This window comes from Heloderma suspectum, chromosome 6, assembly GCF_057233095.1.
Source record: "Heloderma suspectum isolate Gila_16-S chromosome 6, 16-S_ref, whole genome shotgun sequence".
Classification (NCBI taxonomy): domain Eukaryota; kingdom Metazoa; phylum Chordata; class Lepidosauria; order Squamata; family Helodermatidae; genus Heloderma; species Heloderma suspectum.
The window spans coordinates 76,791,915-76,814,402 of record NC_139463.1 but is presented as its reverse complement, the minus strand read 5'-3'; the positions used below and the strand labels follow the sequence as shown (position 1 = coordinate 76,814,402).

General features: G+C 46.6%; 1 protein-coding gene across 2 annotated transcripts in view; it reads left to right on the top strand.

Annotated features, from left to right (window-relative positions):
• Positions 1–12,602: 12,602 nt before the first annotated feature.
• LOC146341256 (long-chain fatty acid transport protein 2-like) overlaps positions 12,603–22,488 on the top strand; it is a 38,366-nt gene continuing 28,480 nt past the window's right edge. For both annotated transcript variants that reach the window (XM_084805073.1, XM_084805074.1), the window contains exon 1: positions 12,603–13,514. In XM_084805073.1, the coding sequence (XP_084661199.1) occupies positions 12,920–13,514 (595 nt within the window). In that variant the 5' untranslated portion in view covers positions 12,603–12,919. The remainder of the gene's footprint in view (positions 13,515–22,488) is intronic.

Below are 22,488 nucleotides of genomic sequence, written 5' to 3'. Positions count from 1 at the left end.
CCACTAATGGACAGTCTAGTGCAGCTGAGAACCTCAGGCCCACAGGCCAAATCTGGCCCACTTGGGGTCCCAGTCTAGCTCTCTGGAATTCCCCAGATGGCCCTACTGTCCGAAAAGGTTGAAAAGCCTCTCTGAAGGCTTAGTTATTGGCTGCAAGAGCTTTAAACTGGCATTTTGGGAATTTTGCCCCCCCCCCCCCGCCTTTGACCCCGTTCACCACTGGAATGTGGACCCAAGATCCCTGAAAATGAATTTAGCCCTTGGGCTGAAAGAAGTTTGACACCCCCCGTCTAGTGCCATCTTTGAGCAACTTATTGATGAGCTTGAGGTAGTACAACAAATGTTAGAATTATATCGGAAGCAGTGGGACACTCTCTCCAGGGTCATGTGATTTGGACAGGAGGACTAGGGCAAGGAGAATTCTGGCCTGTGATTGTATTGTTCTGGAATGAAATCCCTGCAGTTCCTTCCTCCAATCGACGGGCCCTAGTCCATGGTGTGGGGGGCAGGGAATAGATTCTGCAGTGGGCATTGCCCCCAGACAAGCTGGGGTGCATCTCAAAACATGCCCCAAGCCACTGGACTTCAGCTTTGGACCAACCAAAATCCACTGAGCTCCATCCCTAGCTCTACCCTAGACTGGCTGTAGGCTCTGCCCCCCTTGACCCAAAGGGTCTTGCCTCTAGGCTCTGCCCAGGTACCAAAAGATTTGATTTCAAGAGAAGGCAACTCAAGATTGGGAAGTTGTTTAAAGCCTGCAAAAGGAGAGAAGGTCTTCGGGAGGCAGTTTAGGATCCTGCCTAGGCCAGCGCAACTCTTTCTTTCTTTCTTTCTTTCTTTCTTTCTTTCTTTCTTTCTTTCTTTCTAGAATCTGCACTGAAAGAAGTGCCAGATCTGCAACATCCACCATCTTCTTTCCCACATATGCTTGTGGGCCCTTACCTTGATTTAACATCACTGTGGTGAGGGCAGATCCAGAGGCAGGGGTGTGGGGAGACAGTGCCTGCTGCCTTGAAATTTAGTGAATAATAAAAACAAACAACAACGACAAACAAACAACAACAACAATCTTATATAAGAATATGGTAGTATAATGCTTATTACTTGAGATGTACCAGACTAATTTTGCTCATTTTTTTTTTTACACCGAAGCTTGAGCAATGTAGATGTGCAGAAAATTTTGATGCTTTTAAAAAGTTGAAAGCTCAAGCTTTGGGCATCTCAGGAAAGAAGAAGGGAGAGGGATGAGGCAAAGGGGAGGTTAACGCATATGCCCCACACTGTGCATGTAATGTAACATGTGACACAGTGTGTGTATGCACATTGTAATAATGCTTACTCCTGTGAGCTCTTAGAGCACTGGGCCAATGAAAGAGCAGGCACAGAATATTGGGAATGGGCTGGAGAAAAGTCAGTTTGTGATAGAGTAGGAGGAAGAGAAGGTGAGGAGAAAGAGCTGAAAGGACACCAGGGGGAGAAGAGAGAGAGAAATCTTACATCACGTGTTTTCGACCTCAAACTTCAAGAAATGGTAAGTGATCTTTTTTTAAAAAAAAAAGAACATCTTTTTGTTTTCACCTTTGCCAGTTTATTTGTAATACATTTATTTTAAAAGTGTAAAGTTATTCAAGTCACAAGAGAAATGAGCAAACGTATTTTTATCCAATCATTCTCAGACTACTAGCTCCCATGGTGACACAGGTTTTTCACTAGTAATAACAACAATAAAAAAAAAACATAGAATCATAGAATAGTAGGGTTGGAAGGGGCCTACAAGGCCATCGCGTCCAACCCCCTGCTCAATGCAGGAATCCAAGTCAGAGCATCCCTGACAAATGCCTGTCCAGCCTCTTCTTGAAGGCCTCCAGTGTGGGAGAGCCCACCACCTCCCCAGGTAATTGGTTCCATTGTCGTATTGCTCTTACAGTCAGGAAGTTTTTCCTGATGTTCAGCCGGAATCTGGCTTCCTGGAACTTGAGCCCATTATTCCGTGTCCTGCACTCTGGGATCATCAAGAAGAGATCCTGGCCTTCGTCTCTGTGACAACCTTTCAAGTACTTGAAGAGTGCTATCATATCTCCCCTCAGTCTTCTCTTCTCAAGGCTAAACTTGCCCAGTTCTTTCAGTCTCTCTTCATAGGGCTTTGTTTCCAGTCCCCTGATCATCTTTGTTGCCCTCCTCTGAACCCTCTCTAGTTTGTCTGCATCCTTCTTAAAGTGTGGTGCCTAGAACGGGACACAGTACTCCAGATGAGGCCTAACCAGTGCTGAGTAGAGGGGAACTAGTACTTCCTGGGATTTGGAAGCTATGCTTCTATTACTGCAGCCCAAAACAGCATTTGCCTTTTTTGCAGCCACATCACATTGTTGGCTCATATTCAGCTTGTGATCGACAACAATTCCAAGATCCTTCTCGCTTGTAGTGTGGTTGAGCCACGTATCCCCCATCTTGTAACTGTGCATTTGGTTTCTTTTTCCTAGGTGCAGAACTTGGCATTTATCCCTATTAAATGTCATTCTGTTGTTTTCTGCCCAGCGCTCCAGTCTATCAAGATCACTTTGAATTTTGTTTCTGTCTTCCAAAGTATTAGCTATCCTGCCCAATTTTGTGTCATCTGCAAATGTGATCAGCATTCCCTGTACCTCCTCCTCCAAGTCATTAATAAAAATGTTGAAGAGCACTGGGCCCAGGACTGAGCCCTGCGGTACCCCACTCGTTACCTCTCCCCAGTTTGAGAAGGTCCCATTGGTAAGCACTCTTTGAGTACGATTCTGTAGCCAACTGTGGCTCCACCGGATCATTGTTTCATCTATCCCACTTTGAGCTAGTTTGCTCATCAGGATATCATGGGGCACTTTGTCGAAAGCTTTGCTGAAGTCGAGGTATATGATGTCTACAGCATTCCCACGGTCTACAAGGGAGGTGACTTGATCAAAAAATGAGATCAGATTTGTCTGGCAGGACTTGTTTTTGACAAATCCATGTTGGCTTCGAGTAATCACGGCATTGTAGTCAAGGTGCTTCCAGATGGATTCCTTTATCATGTACTCCAGAATTTTCCCAGGGATGGATGTCAGATGGATTGGTCTGTTGTTCCCAGGTTCCTCCTTTTTACCCTTTTTGAAGATAGGGACAACGTTAGCCCTCCTCCAGTCATCTGGCACTTCCCCCGTCCTCCATGATTTCTCAAAGAGAATAGACAGCGGTTCTGAGAGTTCTTCTGCCAGTTCCTTTATTACTCTACGATGCAGTTCATCTGGCCCTGGAGCTTTGAACTCATTCAAACTAATTAGGTGTTCCTTGACCATATGCCTATCGATCTCAAGCTGCAATCCTGCCCCTTCAGCCTGTACTTCGCCTTTGCCAGGGGTGTCATAGACCCTCTTTTGGGAGAAGACTGAGCCAAAGTAGGAATTGAGCACCTCTGCCTTTTCTTTGTCATCAGTTATCGTTTTGCCATCCTTATTTAATAGCTGAACCACCATTTCTTTCCTCTGCCTTTAGTGTGGTGTAGTGGCAAGAGTGTTGGACTAGGAGCTGGGAGATCCGGGTTCTAGTCCCCGCTCGGCCATGGAAGCTCACTGGGTGACTTTGGGCCAGTCACAGACTCTCAGCCCAACCCACCTCACAGGGTTGTTGTTGTGAGGATAAAATGGAGAGGAGGAGGATAATGTAAGCCGCCTTGGGTTCCTTGCAAGAGGAAAAAAGGTGGGGTATAAATGCAATAAATAAATAATAATACTATGCACGTAGCTGAAGAAAGCCTTTTTGTTGTTTTTAGCATCCCTTGCTAACCTCAGCTCATTCTCACCTTTAGCCTTCCTGATGCCATCCCTGCAATTCTGTGCTACCTGCCTGTACTCTTCCTTTGTTACTTGGCCTTCTTTCCACTTCCTATATGTGTCCTTTTTTTGTTTTCAGGTCATCCCAAAGCTTTTTGTGAAGCCACATTGGCTGCTTCTGTTGTCTTCCACCTTTTCCTCTTGTTGGAATTGTTTGTGATTGTGCCTTGAGAATTTCCTTTTTTAAAAGCTCCCACCCATCTTGGACTCCTTTTCTCGTTAGCGTCGCTTGCCATGGGACCTTACTGGGAACACCTGGGATCAGCCCTCTGGAGCCCAAGGGCACTGGTGTTTGCCCAATCATGCCGGGTGCTGACATGAGGAAAAGTCTCCTATAGTTTTATAGTTTTGGCCACCAGGGCAGGATTATGAGGATGGTTTCCCACGCAGTTGTGTTTATGCCAAATATCTGTGCCAGTGTAATGTAATTCTGGCTCAGATTCAGTATTGTGGTGCCCGGGTTGAACTTGATGATCTTGAGAATCTCTCTCTAGCCCTAGAACTGCAGTAACTTTCTTGCAGCTCAGATTTTTCCCCCTCAGAGGGGCTTCTAGTATGGGTCAGCAGCACCCCTCAAATAGCAGCCACTTGAGAGAGGTTTTTGCAAAGAGCTCAGGTCCTGCAATTGGACTGTGTATCCTGAAAGGGGAAAAAAATGGTCATTGTTTCTATATGGAAGTACTTTTTTGGAAAATCTAGACAGTTTACTGCTGTACCCAGAAGAGAATGCCATTCTTTTGAACAATATGGGCTGTTGGGCACCTGACATAAGCTTTTCTTTTTTTTAGATTTTAGGATCTCTAGCTTCAAAAATGAATCTAAGTAACCTCTCCCCTGGTACGACTGGTTTTTGTTCCCAAGCCTTCTGGAGCCAGTATGCAAATCATTCCAGATTTTTCAAGGTAAATGGCAGGTGCCCAACCTCTCTTCTTTGCCACATGCCTACCCCAGTCCCACTGAGTTTAGACTGCCAGGGGGGCCCAGTGCACAAGACTCTTTGTCCTGTATAGTATGCCTGGCATACATCCCTCAGTGAGGGCTCTTCAGTTTGTGCAGCACAATAGGCTGAGAATCCAGAGGCAAACCCCGCCAAAGCAAACTGCAGAGCAAAGTAGAACATCACGATCTGAACAGGATTGTGGGTGTGTGAAGGAAGATAAGTTTTACAGGCTCGGCTGCTTCTCCCCAAAACATGCTGCAACTTTTCCTTCAGCTTCCACTGTGCTCCAGCATTTTGGCAGACAAACTTGCATGAAGCTGCTTTATACTGAGGTCAAACCCATAGGTCCTTCAAGCCCACTGTTATTAAAACATTGAGGGCTAAACCACATGTCACATGGACAAATGCATAACAAAACCCCGCTGCCCCCTTCTGTGGAATAGCAGCTCAGGGGGAGGGGGGTGTTGTTTGACAGTATGCCTATGGACACTGCTTGCTGGGGAACATGGGTGGGAGGGTGCTGCTGCGCTCATGCCCTCTTGTGGATTCCTGGTCGACAGCTGGTTGGTCACTGGGTGAACAGAATGCTAGACTAGATGGACCCTTGGTCTGATCCAGCACAGCCCTTCTTATGTTCTTATGAGTAAAAAAATGGTGAGTGGGGGCCATATCTCTGCTGGAACTCTTCCTATGCAGTTCCAAACCTTTGTGTTTGTGAGGGGAAACTTGCATCTGGAATCCTAGAATCACAGAATTCTAGAATTGGAAGGGTCATTAGAGGTCATCTAGTCCAACCTCGTGCTCAGTGCTGGATATACAAAGCAGGGTGCAGCTATAGCATCCCTGACGGCCACCCAGCCTCTGGTTTAATACCTCCATCAAAGGAAAGCCCACCACCTCCCAAGCCTGTTCATTCCACTGCCAAACTGCTCTGACCATTAGGAGTTTTCTCCTAAGCTTCAGCTGAATTCTGCTTCCTTGCAATTTCTGCCCCTTGGTTCCAGTCCTTCCCTCTGGACCAGAAGGAGAACAAGTCTACTCCCTGCATCTTCAACGTGACTGCCCTTCAGATATTCAAAAGACTCCAATATCATGCACTGAAGCTGATTGAAGTAGAGTGGCCACTTATGAATTGTCAAAAAGAGGAAAGGCATCACCCAAAAAGAGGAGAAAAGAGGACACTGATTTGCATAAAATTCACATATTTATTTTATTTATTTATTAAATTTATTAATCGCCCATCTGGCTGGTCACCCAGCCACTCTGGGCGATGTAGAAAGTATATAATAAAACAGTTTAAAACAATAAAATTCTACAGTAAAAACATTTTCTAAAATACACTAACCTACCCCAAATGCCTGCCTGAACAACCACGTTTTTAATGCATGGCGGAAGCTCATTAAAGAGGAGTTCCCTAGGGAGGAAGTTCCACAGAGTGGGGGCCACCACAGAGAAGGCCTTCTCCCTCGTCCCCACCAGTCTAGCTGTCCTGGCTGATGGGACAGAGAGAAGGCCATACGAGGCTGATCTTGTTGAGCGGCCTGTCTGGTGTTGCTGGAGGCGCTCCTTGAGATAGGCTGGGCCGGAACCATATCGGGTTTTAAAGGTCAAAACCAACACCTTGAATTTGGCCCGGAAAACAACTGGTGACCAGTGCATATGCATATGTAAGATGCAAATTTAGTCATTATTCAGGGAGACCAATTTTATGGCTACTAGACAGAGTCTGGGGGGGCCATAGGGCAGTTTAGATTCTTGGATCCGAGGTCATGCATGCGCAACTGCACACCATGGTTGCTCCCTCTGATTCCCCTTGGCTGTTAGCCGCCTTTACAGGAGGTCCTATGCTTTTAAAGTCAGTGGAAACATTGGAACGCCTACTAGGTTGGTGTGTCATTTGAGTTTATGTTCCTTTCACAGTCTCATGTCATCCTACCCCTTAGAGCCAGGGTGGTTCCAACCTGCCCAGTACACTCAGGCATGCACACATTTAAAGAAAAAATGTTTTTAAACATTCACATTTTAAGATAACGCACCCGCTGACTAACTCTGAATTTCTTTTAAATTCAAAATCTTTAGCACAGGGGTGCAGGACCTCTGGCCTGGGGACGTCATCTGGCCTTTTTAGGCTCTCCAAATGGCCAGCCCCTGTTCCCCTGGTCCTACCTCTTTCTCCCAAGCACTGATCCTTTGGTGGTTTCCTGGCTTTTGTGCCATTTTCCCCCCTTCTAAAAGATTGAATGCTTCTCCTATGGCTTAGTTAATGGCAGGAAGAGCTTTAAGCTCATGGTATTTTGGCCCCTTCCCTTTTATCTTTGGCCCCACCCACCACTGGAATGTGGCCCCTGAGAGCTCCTCTGAAATTGAATTCGGCCCTCAGGCTGAAAGAGGTTCCCCACCCCTGCTTTGACAAGTCTTGTTGTACCGTTCAGATGCTGATTCCTGGCTTTTCCTACCCCTTTCATGGTGCCACCTGAAGCAGGTGGCTTCACTGTGCTGCACAGCAGGGCTGGCCCTGGAGTTGGGCTCAGTCTCTCTCCCCACAAAACCTTTTGCCTTTGGCACCGCCCACCATTAGAATGTGGTCCCCAAAAGCTTCTCCAACATGGAATTCTTTGCCTTATACTCAATTTCTTGGACAGGTTACTTGCTTCTGAGCCTCATCAGTATGCCTTCTATGAAATGGGTGTTGGAACAGAAAACTGTGGGTTCAAAAGAATAGTTTTGTGTTTTGGAGCTCACACTCCACCTCTACCTTGTAATGAGGTTCTTGGGCAAGTTACATTTCTTTTAGTCTCACCAGTTTTCCTTCTGGGTGCCATGCCCACCATGGCAGCCATTGTGTGACAGTGCCCATGACACTCATAATTCCAGATGGGCTCACCGCATTCTATGCATCCTAACTGCTCCGTGCATTCAAACTAAATGGGTTGTGTTTGATTGTTTTCTTTAAAAATTCAGGCTATGTTTACCACATGTTCACTGTACTGGAAAAAAAACTAAGTTGTTTTTTTTTAATCTAATTTTATTAAATAAGATAAAGAAACAGTGGTTTCCCTCACCTTTCAGGCAACTGGCCAGAAAGCAATTAAAAAAAAATATTTCCAGCTGTCCTTGTTTTTTTGTTTGTTTCTGGTCAGTTGGCTTTAATCCTACCGACCTCCCTAGCTGAGCAGGGGAAAGGATGCTGTGATTGGGGCTTACTGCTCGTTAATACAAAACAAGGAAGGAAGGGAGGGGAGGGAGTCAGTGATATAACCAGAGGAGAATTTGTACTTTGGCTGAAAGTTGTTTGTTAAAGCAGTCTCTAGCCTAATCCTGCTGCCTGGGCCCAGGCTGACAAAGGCTGGATTAGACCCCTTCCCCAAAAGCTGTTTCAGGGTGCGCGTGCACTGTGTTATTATTGCCTTGTCTTTCAGTTCTCACCTTATAATTAATCTTCATGCATATCCCACCCAGAGATACTTCTTCATTTGATCTTGTGCTTGCTGAATCACTCCCCTGAATTGCAGAATTGCTCCCCTGAATTGCTCCTCTGATGGAACTCCATGACCCAAAAGATGTGCCCCCCCCCCCGCCCCAAAGCCCTGCCCCTGCCCTGACACCATCCACCCCATTTTGCCTTTCTCCTTGCTGAAAGGGTGGCTGAGCCAGGTGCCTCCTTCGTGCTGTTTCCATGGGAATGGTGAGTGGGGAGTGAAGGAGAATCCCTCATGTTCTCTTTTATTGGAAATAATGTCGGGGATTCCTCTCCCGTAGAGCACGGACATGGGAAGGGAACAGAGTATAGGAGAGAAACCTTCATGGGCTGGATTGGGACCCCTGGATGGCTGGATTAGGCCCATGGGTCAGACGTTTGACACCTGCAACAAAATGTTGCAGTGTGGAATGCTCCCATTCCAGCTTCCAGCCAGCCATGCCCTTTTCCACAGTACTCCATTCCCTCCGCCCTGTTTTCCTGTCCTCCCCACCCCTCTCCAACAGCCAGTCAGTATTGCATACCCACTAAGCATGCTCCGTTCTCATTAGGCTGCTTTTGTCCTTCTGCCCTTACAGTTCTCTTCCTCCCCAAAGTTTAATTTTATACTTTTCCAAATGTTGGGGTTCCCCCAATCTTGCTGCTATCTCCCCCTTGTGTATGGACAGTGTAATTTTGGCTGCATATAGATCCAAACTCGGAGAGCTGTGTTTGCTGTTGGTGTATTGGGGTGGGGGGGTGGGGGGAAGAGAAATTATGAGTGTTGTGGCCAGATGCAACAGAGCAGGGGATCTTGAGGTATTCCAGATGTTGTTGGACTGCAGTTCCCATCATCCCTCATGATGGGCCATGCTGGCTAGGGCTGATGGGACTTACAGCCCAACATTTGGAGGGCCACATTTCCCTGCTGTAAGTGCTGAGGGGTCAGATTTACTGAATCGACTCAAGAAACCACACTTCTGGTGGTTGATCTTCATTTCCCAGAATGAGGTCTGGAGATGGATCCCTTCACTCTAGCCATGTATCTCAGATGTAAATCCCAATGTCATGTCCGATTGTGACCTTGGTAGCTGATTTTTGCAGCCTGCAGCTAAAGTTTTAAAAATCACTTAAACTCATGCTCCATACTTTCCTTGTGCTAGAAAGTCCCAACTGTATGAGTGTAGTTTCTTTGGGAGGAATGAGTACTGGAGAGCTGTGAAAGGACTATTTATTTTTGCAAACTAGCTGTGTTCTTCTCGAATTTGGCAGCAGGCATGACACAGAGCGCTCCGGCCCCTCCCCCAATCTTCCACCCCTTTCCTCTGCCCCAATATCCCAGTCCCTTCACCCAGTCCATATAGCCTACCCCTTTCATTCCTAAACTGGCATACCTTTGAGGGCTGGAGATGAAATTCAATTCTGTTGAATGACACATGAGAATTCACTGAGAAATAAACCATGTTCTACATAGTTAGATACTTTATTCCTCATTCTCATACATCGTCCAGCTCTCTCTTAAAAAAAACAAACCTACACTGGGTTAGGTCTTGTAAAAAAAACAAACCTACAGAACACACAAGAAAAATTAATTCAGAAAATTAATTAATTTAGGATTTAATTAATTTAGGATTAATTAATTAAGGATTAAGTAAATCAATTAATTAAAGTCTGGGGGCTGGACCCAGATTTAGGTGTGTGCAGCTGTGCTGCTGGAAGTAGATGTCCCTGGCCCCTCCTCCCTATTACAGCCCTCTCCCTAGTCCCCCACCTCTGCAATAGGGGACAAGGATCCTGCACCTGTAATAGCTGTGTGGAGGAGGGATTTTCAGCGGGTGCTACTTACAGGGCTAATGACACCTGCTGAAAAGTCACCTTCTACACAACTATTACAGGTGCAGGAGCCTGGTCCACTTTTGCACCTGGCTATGAGGGTGGCTGGGGGAGCGTGAGAGAGGTTTTATTAAATTGTGCACACTGTGGAGAACATGGAGAAAGCAGGTCCCCCCCCGTCATAATAGTATAAGTCAAAATCATTTGACAGAACTGTCTGGCCGTAGATTTGGGACCGACAAAAGGAAACAGTTCTTCACTAGGGTGGCCAGATGCAAAAATGGGCAGGGCTCCTGCACCTTGAATAGTTGGATAGACAAAGAACTTGCAGCAGCTGTAGTAGCCCATATGACAAATTTCCACTTCTGCCCCATTATTAAAGGTGCAGGAGCCCCCTGCCCCCCCTTTTTTGTATCTGGCTGTTGTATTCTTCACATAGTACATAATTTATAGAAATTGCTTACCTCACATTAGAGTGATGGTCACTGGCTTAGATGACTATTAGAAAACACTAGGGTGCAATCCTATGCATGTTTAGACAGAAGAAAGTCCTACAACTCCCAGCATGGCTGGCTGGGGAATGCAGGAAGTTCTAGGACTATTTTTCTGACTAAACATGCATAGAATTAGGCCTTTGCTCAAATGCATTAAGAGGAGGTCTATCAATGGAGCCTCCATGCTCAGAGGCAGTATACCGGTGAATATGAATTGCTCAAGGGGGACCACATGGGAGGAAGGCTATTGTCTTCATAGCCTGCTTCCTGGGGTGATCAGCATGGCCTCTATGGAAAGCAGGATGATGGACTTCCTTCAATGTAGTCCTCTAAGTCAGGAATGGGCAGAAGGTAGATCCTCAGATGTTTTGGACTTCAGCTCCCAGAGGCCCTTGCCAGCATGGCTGATGGTAAGGAATGCTGGGAGTTGAAGTCCAAAACATCTGGGGATCTACTTTCTGCCTGCCCTTGCTCTAAGGCAGGGGTGAGCAACTGGTGGTCCTCCAGATGTTCTGGCCTACCACTCCCTTCTTTCCTCACCATGGGCTATGCCAGCTAGAGCTGATGGGAGCTGTAGGCCAAAACATCTGGAGGGCCATGAGTTGCCCAGCCCTGCTTTAAGGGATCTTTTTTGTGTAACAAAATTGTGAAGGGAGCCACAGCTAGGGTTGCATTATGAACAAACACACCCCAATGCAGGGCACTGTTGCAGGCCGGGGCAGGTTGATCCATCCAGCCACTTGGATATGAAATGAGAGCTGGGTTTGCTGTGCAAGCCGAGCTGGAGCAGAGGAGCAGCCGTGCTCAGCATGAAGGATAATGGAACAAGGGCGGCCAAACGCAGCACACACAAAAGAAGACAGAAAAAGAACAAAGGGAACTAGTGCAGACAACACATATTGAAAGTATGTGGTTGGTTTTTGTCTCTACAAAAGCAAGAAAATCAAGTATGCACCCCTACACAGAAAGCAAGAAAATCAAGTATGCACCCTTACACAGAAAGCAAGAAAATCAAGTATGCACCCCTACACAGAAAGCAAGAAAATCAAGTATGCACCCCTACACAGAAAGCAAGAAAATCAAGTATGCACCCCTACACAGAAAGCAAGAAAATCAAGTATGCACCCCTACACAGAAAGCAAGAAAATCAAGTATGCACCCCTACACAGAAAGCAAGAAAATCAAGTATGCACCCCTACATAGTAATTAAGGGGGTCATCAGCTCAGTGTGAAGGAGGCCTGTCCCTGCCTCCTGGAATCCATGCTGTACAGAGTGAACAGCTTCCGGGAGGCAGTCTTTGTGTATACAGCTCTACCCATGAAGGCTTCGGGACCGTCTGGAATGATCAGGGTTCCTGATCATACAGAAGTCTTCACACATACAGCTGTATGCACAAAGGCGCCTCCCTGCAGATGTTTGCGTTGTACCGCAGGGCTGGCTGAAGTACACAACACTATGGGACAGGGCAAGTTGGCAGCACAAGAATTGCCCCTTGCCATATAAGACCAACTACAGCTAGATGTCTGAGATATAAAATGGAGCTGCAGCAAATGTTCTTAAAATCTGCAGGGGGCTGTTTTGCTTTTTCTGTTGTCGATGCTTTTGCCATTTAGCCTTGGAAATATCCAAAAACAGGCCTATGAAATGTGGTGTGAATCTTGCTCCCCTCCTCGAAATACTTCCACACACCCCTTCACCATTGAGCATCAAAATGGCCCCCTTGATACCTTATTGCAGGGGTGGGGAACCTGAGGCCTGGGGTCCCGATCCAGCCTGTTGGGATTCCCCAGAGAGCCACGCTCCCTCCCTTTGACCTCGCCCCTTTCCCCTGCCAATTGTTTGGTAGTTTCCCGGCTTTTGTGCAGTCCCCCCCCCCCCCGCCATTCTAAAAGATTGAAATGCTTCTCCTAAGGCTACAATATACAATAAAGTTACAAGATGCAGATATTTTTGGTAGTTCTGGCCCCACCCCTTTGCCTTTGGCCCCGCCACCCACTGGAATGCAGCCCCCGGGGCCTTCTCCAAACTGAACGTTGCCCTCAGGCTGAAGGAGGTTTCCTGCCCATGCCATCTTGTTTGAGACCTGGGCTGCTTCCAGATGAGGCTGTTTTCATGCCATCACATCCTTAGTCTGTGCCTCTCGGGGTGGACCGTATGAGCTCATGGAACAGGCTACGCTGTGAGTGAGACCCGCCTTCTGCTGCAAGCAAAAGCCAGCACCACAGATGGGAGGAGTTAGGGAACAAGCAGGGCCTGGCAGCATTCAAGAGCTATCTCGTGCAGGTTACAGTTTTCTGACTCGGAGCCAAGGCCTTCCTCAAATCAGCCTGCAGGAACAGAGGGGAGGGGAGAATGGGAACTGCATCTCACTCACAGCTGCTCTTTGCATGCAACAAGGCTTGGAGGGAGCCTGCCACAGGCCGTGTGCTAGCCCCTTCGGAAGACTGGGCCAGACTCCAGATCCCAGTTATGCCGGACCTGTACACAGCTGTGCTGGGGCTTCTGGTCCTTCTGCCCCTCCTGGGCAATATCTTCTTCCCCTACCTTTGGCTGGACCTGGTCTATCTCTTCTTCTTAATACGCGCAGGACACAGATCCCAGAGGCGTCTCCAACGCAAGCCTCCCTTCACCATGCTGGACGTCTTCTTGGCCAAAGTGCAGGAACATCCAGAGAAGCCCCTGGTTCTCTTTGAAGAGGAGGCCTATTCCTACCGAGACGTCGACCGTCGCAGCAGCCAGGTGGCCCGAGTGTTCCAGGGCCACGTGGGGCTGAAAGAAGGGGAAACGGTGGCTGTTTTCTTGAAGAACACCCCGGCCTATCTCTGGGTCTGGCTGGGCTTGGAGAAGATTGGCTGTGCCATGGCCTGTCTCAACTACAACATCCGATCTTTGTCTCTGTTACATGCGCTCCGTACCTGTGAGGCCAAGGTACTTGTGACCACTCCAGGTGAGTTAGGCCGGCTGGTTCGATCCAAGGGGGAATGAAAGGCATATTTATATACTGCAGCTCTGAGTCTCTTTGGTCACAGCTCTGCCCAGTGGAGAAAATCCTCCTGATCTATTCTCCCTCTTTTTTCCCTTTCCCTGAAAAAAACAAGCAAACTTTGATCACTGTGTTGTCTGTTGAAACTTGACACGTGGTAGTAACGTTAACAACTTTGTTAAAGAGACTTGGATGTACTTAAACGCAGAGTTCATTCACTGTGCCCTGAACACAGCACAATCACAAAGCTCATTTTGCAAATTGCATACAATCTTGCAGACTATAAGATGATGAATTCCTTCTTCTGTACAAATTTGGTACAATCTTTATTGGTTGCCTGTTTGCATCCAGGCTAAATTCCCAGGGCTGATGCTGGCTATTCAGAGTCCTGTATGATCTGAGCCTGGGATATCTAAGGGAGCATCTCCTCCCATCTCTTTAAGATCTGGTACAAAAACCCTGTTGATGGAACCCACCATCAGTGAGGCTGGTGAGCCGTTTCTGTGGTGGTGCAGAATCAGCTTGGAGGATACGTGATCTTAGCCCATTTAAATGTGTTGTTTGAAGAAACTTTCTGCTACCCGTATCCCTTCTGGGTTTGTTTGTTTTTTTGTCTCTGGCTGCTGTATAATTTCTGCTTAAAAATTTCTTTAAAAAAAAAAACATTTCAATTGACTTTTTAAAGGCTTCTTTTGGCCTTAAACTGCAGTTTCCCACCTTGATATGCAAGGTATAAAATGTTTAAGGTGAAAATGCTCAATCAGTCTGAGAGATGGTCAGTGGGCATCAGGAAAAAGAGAGTTGGGGTATAGGGGAGTGAGGGAGGAAGACCTCAAGAAATCAGTTCAGGACTACTTTAGCCTGGAAAGAGAACAAAGCAACTCCTATCCAATTCTTGACTTACATCTCTGTTCAGTGTCAGTTCAGTGATATAGTGTTGGAATAGCAAGATAGGAGCAACTCTTGCTGATGTTTGTGGGAAAGGAAAGGAGGGTAGCAGAGAGATTCCATCTTGGAGATGCTTTGCACTGCAGTTCCCTTCTTGATTGCCCTTTGCAATAACTAGGTGAGGTATGCCAGTATTATTATTCCCATTTTACAGATGAGGCATGGACGCTAAGAGAAACTGATTTTCCCAAGGGCAGGCAGCATGGATTGGGATGGGATTTTAAACCATGATCCCAGCGCCAAAGCAAAGCGGATTGTGGGTGCTGCCAAAGTGACAGCTTCTCCTAGCGCTACCAAACAAAAGATATTGAGCAGCTATTCTGTCTTTCTGTCCTTAACGGATTTTCTGTGATAAGAAAAAAGATGGAAGCAGTGGGGAAACCCAGGAAGGTTATCAATTGAGGATGTTTCCATCTGGACCCCTGTAAAATTGGGAATGAGCCTGTTGCAGGGGGACACACACAGCTTCCACCCCTTCCATTATCTGGGTTAAAGAGACACTCAGTGTGCCTAATTGGTTCCCTCTACCCAATACAGGAGAAGTAACAAGGAAATAGATTTTCTAATGGTAGCGTAATAAACCAAACAAACACATGGGATTTTGTATTAAAAACAAACAAATAAAATTTATTAAACACAAAGGGGGTTATATATACGCTTATTACTAAATCTAAGCTTGGTCCTAAGCTACCTACTCAACTCCTTCTAAATCCTTTCCCCAAAACCTCATTCACTAGATGTTGCTTCCTCAATCCCTAGGGCCCTCTCTAACTACCTAACTGTCAGCTCTCCCCTTTTATAACCTCAGTGAGTTAAGCAACTGTGCGAGGGAAAGGTAGGTGAAATTAAAAAGGTAAAGGTGTCCCCAACCAGTCGTGTCCGACTCTAGGGTGCGGTGCTCATCCCCGTTTCTAAGCCGAAGAGCCAGCGCTGTCCGAAGACGCTTCTGTGGACATGTGGCCGGCATGACTGAACACCGCGGTGCACGGAACGCTGTTACCTTTCCCGCTGAAGCGGTACCTATTTATCTACTTGCAATTTCTTGCTTTCGAACTGCTAGGTTGGCAGGTGAAATTACCTACCTATTAAAGTACCTCAGGTAACAATTTAAAATTGATAAATAGCAGCAGAAGCCAAACAAGGTCACAGCTAAATCCAAGAGGGTTAACCCCTTACGAACTTACAAGACGGTTGTTGTTGTTCAGTCGTTCAGTCGTGTCCAACTCTTCGTGACCCTATGGACCATAGCATGCCAGGCCTTCCTGTCCTGCGCTCTCTCCCGGAGTGTGCTCAAGTTCATATTCATTGCATCGGTGATGCTATCTAGCCATCTCATCCTCTGCCGTCCCCTTCTCCTTTTGCCTTCAGTCTTTCCCAGCATCAGGGTCTTTTCCAGAGAGTTTTCTCTTTGCATTAGGTGGCCAAAATATTGGAGCTTCAGCTTCAGGATCTGTCCTTCCAATGAGCAGTCAGGGTTGATTTCCTTTAGGATGGACTGATTTGACCTCCTTGCAGTCCAGGGGACTCGTAAGAGTCTTCTCCAGCACCACAGTTCGAAAGCATCAATTCTTCGGCGCTCAGCCTTCCTTATTGTCCAGCTCTCACAGCCATACATTACTACTGGGAAAACCATAGCTTTGATTAGACGGACCTTTGTCGGCAAGGTGATGTCTCTGCTTCTTACTATGCTGTCTAGGTTGGCCATAGCTTTCCTCCCAAGGAGCAAGCATCTTTTAATTTCATGGCTACAGTCACCGTCTGCGGTGATCTTGGAGCCCAAGAAAGTAAAATCTGTCACTGCTTCCATTTCTTCCCCTTCTATATGCCAGGAAGTGATGGGGCCAGATGCCATGATCTTCGTTTTTTTAATGTTGAGTTTCAAACCAGCTTTTGCACTCTCCTCTTTCATCCTCAACAAGAGCCTCTTTAGATTCTCTTCGCTTTCTGCCATTAGGGTGGTATCGTCTCCATATCGGAGGTTGTTGATAATTCTCCCAGCAATCTTAATTCCGACCTGTGATTCATCCAACCTGGTGTTTCTCATGATGTACTCTGCATATAAGTTAAATAAGCAGGACGACAATATGCAGCCTTGTCGTACTCCTTTCCCAATTTGGAACCACTCGGTTGTTCCATGTCTGGTTCTTACTGTTGCTTCTTGACCCTCGTACAGGTTTCTCAGGAGACAGGTAAGGTGGTCTGGTACTCCCATCACTTTAAGAATTTGCCACAGTTTGTTGTGATCCACACAATCAAAGGCTTTAGCGTAGTCAATGAAGCAGAAATAGATGTTTTTCTGGAATTCTCTTGCTTTCTCTGTGATCCAGCGAATGTTGGCGATTTGATCTCTAGTTCCTCTGCCTCTTCGAAACCCCGCTTGTACTTCCGGTAGTTCTCGGTTCGCATGCTGCTGAAGCCTAGCTTGTAGGATTTTGAGCATCAACTTCCTGGCATGTGAAATGAGCGCAATTGTGTGGTAGTTTGAACACTCTTTGGCGTTGCCCTTCTTTGGAATTGGAATGTAAACTGACCTTTTCCAGTCTTGTGGCCACTGTTGAGTGTTCCAAATTTGTTGGCATATTGTGTGCAGCACTTTAACTGCATCATCTTTTAGGATTTTAAATAGCTCAGCTGGAATACTGTCATCTCCGCTAGCTTTGTTGTTAGTAATGCTTCCTAAGGCCTACTTGACTTCACTCTCTAGGATGTCCGGCTCAAGTTCAGTGACTGCACTATCATGGCTATCAGGGACATTCAGATCTTTCCTGTATAGTTCTTCTGTGTATTCTTTCCACCTCTTCTTAATCTCATCTGCTTCTGTTAGGTCCCTGCCTTCTTTGTCCTTTATCATGCCCGTCTTTGCACAAAACGTTCCCTTGAGATCTCCGATTTTCTTGAAGAGATCTCTAGTCTTTCCCATTCTGTTGTTTTCCTCGGTTTCTTTGCATTGTTCATTTAAGAAGGCCTTCTTGTCTCTATCAGGGGAAATCCAGCAAGGACTTATGGGCCTTGCAGCCTTGCATTAACAAAGGTCACGGAGTGGTTGAAAAGAACCTCAGCTGCATATTTTTAAACTAACCCCAAGCTTAGGAAGGGGAAATAAGGGTCTGCTTAAAACAGGAAAAAGTACAGGCCAGCTTCAGATTGGGCTCAGTTTAGGCTCAGGCTTTAGGCCTTAAAGAGCAGTTCACTAAATAAAGCAAGTGTAAGGGTTCGGACTTGAGCACACTCTGGGAGAGAGCGCAGGACAGGAAGGCCTGGCGTGCTATGGTCCATGGGGTCATGAAGAGTCAGACACGACTGAACGACTGAACAACAACAAAGGGTTCAGCATATCATTTAAGTTTTAAAAAACACACAGAAAAAGGATCCAAACCTTGAAAGCCACAGCCTTCCCAAATCACCTACCCTTTGTCTGCTGTCCCCTCCAATGATCCATTGAATAGAAGATCTCCCCTCAATAGGTCTCCCATTCACTATTGTTAATAGTCCTCCTTCCTAAATAGAAATCATCATTCCCTGGGGGGCTAACTGACCTACATTCCCAGTCACTGAAAGCCACTGCTGCTCAGGCGTTCACACACAGCCTCCCTTGCTTTTCAAATGAGGCCCTCCAATCAGATTCACTGCAGCAGCAGTTGGGCCTATCTATATAAGGAGGCACACTTGCAAAGGATCCAGGGCCCCAGTGATGAAGCATCTCAGCCCCAGGGACGCAGCATCAGCAAACACGTGAGTTAAGCAACTGTGCAAGTTTGGCAACAGGGCAAGGAAGCCATGGCAGTCGTCTCTCCCCTCCCCTCCCTCTCCCTATGCATAGTAAGTAACTGTAAATAAATAACTATAAATAAATTCCCCACCTTCTCCTAGTAACAACTTAAGTTTTCCTAAGTTGTTACAAGCTGAATGTGAGCCAACAGTGTGATGTGGCTGCAAAAAAGGCAAATGCTACTTTGGGTTGCATTAATAGAAGCATAGCTTCCAAATCCTGGGAAGTACTAGTTCCCCACTACTCAGCACTGGTTAGACCTCATCTGGAGTACTCTGTCCAGTACTGGGCACCACACTTTAAGAAGGATGCAGACAAGCAGGAGAGGGTTCAGAGGAGGGCAATAAAGATGATCAAGGGACTGGAAACAAAGCCCTATGAAGAGAGACTGAAAGAACTGGGCATGTTTAGCCTTGAGAAGAGAAGACTGAGGGGAGATAGGATAGCGCTCTTCAAGTACTTGAAAGGTTGTCACAGAGAGGAAGGCCAGGATCTTTTCTTGATCATCCCAGAATGCAGGACACGGAATGATGGGCTCAAGTTATAGGAAGCCAAATTCCAGCTGAACATCAGGAGAAACTTCCTGACTGTTAGAGCAATACGACAATGGAACCAATTATCTAGGGAGGTGGTGGGCTCTTCCATACTGGAGGCATTCATGATGAGGCTGGACAGCCATCTGTTGGGGATGCTGTGACTTGGATTCCTGCACTGAGCAGAGGGTTGGACTCGATGGTCTTATAGGTCCCTTCTAACCCTACTATTCTATGATTCTAGATAAGCAAACCCCAAAGTAGATGATGATGATGATAATAATAATAGTTATGAAGGTAGAAAGCCAGCAGGGGTGTGGGGACTATCCAGTGTATTGCACTGACTGCAACACGTATGACTGTCTACCTGCTGGACAGAAGTCGTGGGTGGGTGCTCAGTGTAATGAGCTCCTGGCTCTCAGGGAACAAGTTCGTTCCCTTGAGGCCTAGGTTGCTGATCCGGAGAAGCTAAGAGAGGCAGAGAGTTTGGTGGAGGAGAACTTTAGGGACCTATTAGCTGTGTCCCACTCCCAGGGTGACAGCTCGTCTGCTGTCATGGATAATGTGGGTCTTGGGGAAGGAGGGTGTCATTCTGAGGAAGAGGGAAATGATCCCTTAGAAGGGACCATTCCTTGGAAGACGAACAAATATTCTCTCACACCGAGGATGTGCCTCCAGGGGGGAGGGGGGCTTGTGATAATGGGAGACTTGATCATTAGACACATAAACAGCTGAGTTTGTGATGGGCGTGTAGACCGCATGGTGAACTCTCTGCCTGGTGCGAAGGTTGCAGATATCACGCACCATCTAGATAGACTGGTAGATAGTACTGGGGGTGAGTCAGTGATCCATGTTGGTACCAACGATGTGGGGAAATGTAGTTGTGAAGTCCTGGAAACCAAATTTAGCTTGCTAGGTAGGAGGTTGAAATGCAGGACCACCAAGGTGGCTTTTTCCGAAATGCTACCTGTTCCACGTGCAGGGCCATCTAGACAAGTGAAGGTGAGGAGTCTCAATGTGTGTATGAGACGATGGTGCAGGGAGGAGGGGTTCAGATTTGTTAGGCACTGGGGAATGTTTTGGGACAAGCTAGGCCTGTACAAGAGAGACGTACTCCACTTGAACCAAAATGGAACCAGACTGCTGGTGCTAAACAGAGCAGCTCTTAAACTACACCCTGGGGGAAAGCCAACAGGAGCTGGGAAGCATCCAGTTCAGGTTAAATCATCCCAAAGGGATGAAGATGAACATGTTTTGATTGCCCAAATGTAGAAGGGGAGGAAATAGGCCAAGAGTACATGATAGAACATAATAGCCAGTCAAAGGGGCCAACGTTCCATAGCAAAAGATGCACACGCCAGAGGCATCTGGGGAGGGACACCGTGTATAGGTGTTTTTTTGCAAATGCTAGAAGCCTCTGAGCCAAAATGGGAGCATTTGAGTGCTTGGTTTGAAAGGAAAACCTGGATATAGTGGGCATTACAACAACCCAGCTGAGCAGAACAGAGCAGAGGAAGCTGGTCCAGGGACTACAGAAGCAAGCAAGCTCCCTGAGAGCGAGCGATCAGAGTGAGCAAACAGGAGTTGGCCAGGGGATTTGCAGTGGCAGAAGAGACAACGGAGACAAAGGCAAAGAGTGGGACTCTGTTTTTAACCTCCAGTGAGTAAAGGCCAGGCACAGGCTACTCTAGAACAATCAGAAAGCTAGACACAAAAAGGAGAACAGAAGGACAAGACTCTCCAGTGGTGGTGACTGCAAGGTGTGTGCCATGTTTGTGTTCTTGCCTGAGAACAACATGGCCTACAAGTGCAACAAGTGCAAGTTGATCACAGTGCTGGAAGAAAAAGTAAGGACTGGAGCGGCGAGTGTCAACCCTCCAGGGAATAGGAGAACACGAAGAGTTCTTGGACAAAATGGTGGAACTACAGCAGCAAAGCGAAGTATAGGAGCTGGAAGAGCAACAGCAAGTTGAGGCAGAAGAGGGAAATGCTGAGATGAGGAAAAATGAAGTAGAGGATACTCCTTGGAAAAGGGTGACAGTTAGGAGCAGAAGAACTAGAAGACACTCGGCACCAGTGGAGGCAGTGGAACTAGGGAACCGTTTCCAGGTACTTGAGGATGAGACTGGAGGACAGCCTGCAGAGGAAGAATTACAGGGGAACCTGTATGAGAGTGAGCAAGAGGCTGAAGGTCAATCAAGCAGAGGGGATGAAACCCAGGCCTACAACAACAAGAAGAGAAGAGTGGTAGTAGTGGGGGACTCCTTTCTGCGTGGGATTGAAACCCAAGTATGTCATGAAGACCCATACCTGGGCTCACCAGGTATGCTGTCTCCTGGGAGGACGGATTAGAGATGTGACTGAAGGGTTGCCTGCACTCTTAAAGCCCACAGACAGGTATCCCTTTCTTCTCATCCATGTGGGAACAAATGATATCGCCAAGCGGAGCTACGAAGAAATCACATCAGACTTTGAAGCTTTGGGAAGGAAACTCAAGAACTTTGGGGCCCAGACAGTTTTCTCATCCATCCTTCCAGTAGTTAGAAGAGGGATAGAAAGGGAAAGAAAAATACTCCAGGTGAATGACTGGCTACGAAGGTGGTACCAACGAGAGAGATTTGGATTCTGGGACCACGGGCTATACTTCCTGGAAGATGGACTCTTGGCAAGGGATGGGTTGCACCTCACAAAGGCTGGGAAGAATGTGTTTGACCACAGCATGAAGAACGTTATCAGGAGGGCTTTGAACTGAACGCTACAGGGAAGGGAGACGTAAAGTTGGGGGTAACAATGGACAAAGGCTCATGCACCGCAACGGAGAGAACAGCTCTAATAGTACCCAATAATAGTCTTCACAAACAAGACCATGAAGCATATGGTCTTCGATGTCAATATACGAATGCCCAGAGTATGGGAAACAAACAGAACGAACTTGAACTTTTAATACAGGAGGGAAATTATGACTTGATAGGTGTAACTGAGACTTGGTGGGATGACTGTCATGACTGGAATACAGCAATTGAAGGATATAACTTGTTCAAAAAGAACAGGAGGAACAGAAAGGGAGGTGGGGTTGCACTATATGTGAAAAATACATATCTCTGCACAGAAATACAGGACGATGAGCTTGGTAGCCCCATTAAGAGCATCTGGGTTAAAATAAATAGAGCAAAGAAAAAAAGGAACCTGGTGGTCGGAGTCTACTACCGGCCACCCAATCAAGGAGAAGACGAGGATGAAACTTTTGAAAAGCAAATAGCCAATGTTTCAAGGAAGCATGATGTAGTAGTAATGGGGGACTTCAATTTTCCCAATATTTTTGGGGAGACATGGCCCCTCTAGGAAATTCCTGACTTGTGTGGCGGATAACTTCCTCCTACAGAAAGTAGAGGAAGGAACTAGAGGATTGGCTATCCTTGACTTGATCCTAACCAACAGAGATAACTTAGTGGATAAAGTAGCAGTTACAGGAACTCTGGGGGAAAGCAATGATGTTGTACTTGAGTTCTTGGTTCTAAGGGAAGCAAAAGCCGAGTGTAGTCAAACGTGTACCCTGGATTTGAGGAAAGCTGATTTTAATAAACTCAGAACAATGATCAATAAGGACCCATGGCAAGTGACTCTAATGAGAAAAGGAGTCCAAGATGGGTGGGAGCTTTTAAAAAAGGAAATTCTCAAGGCACAATTA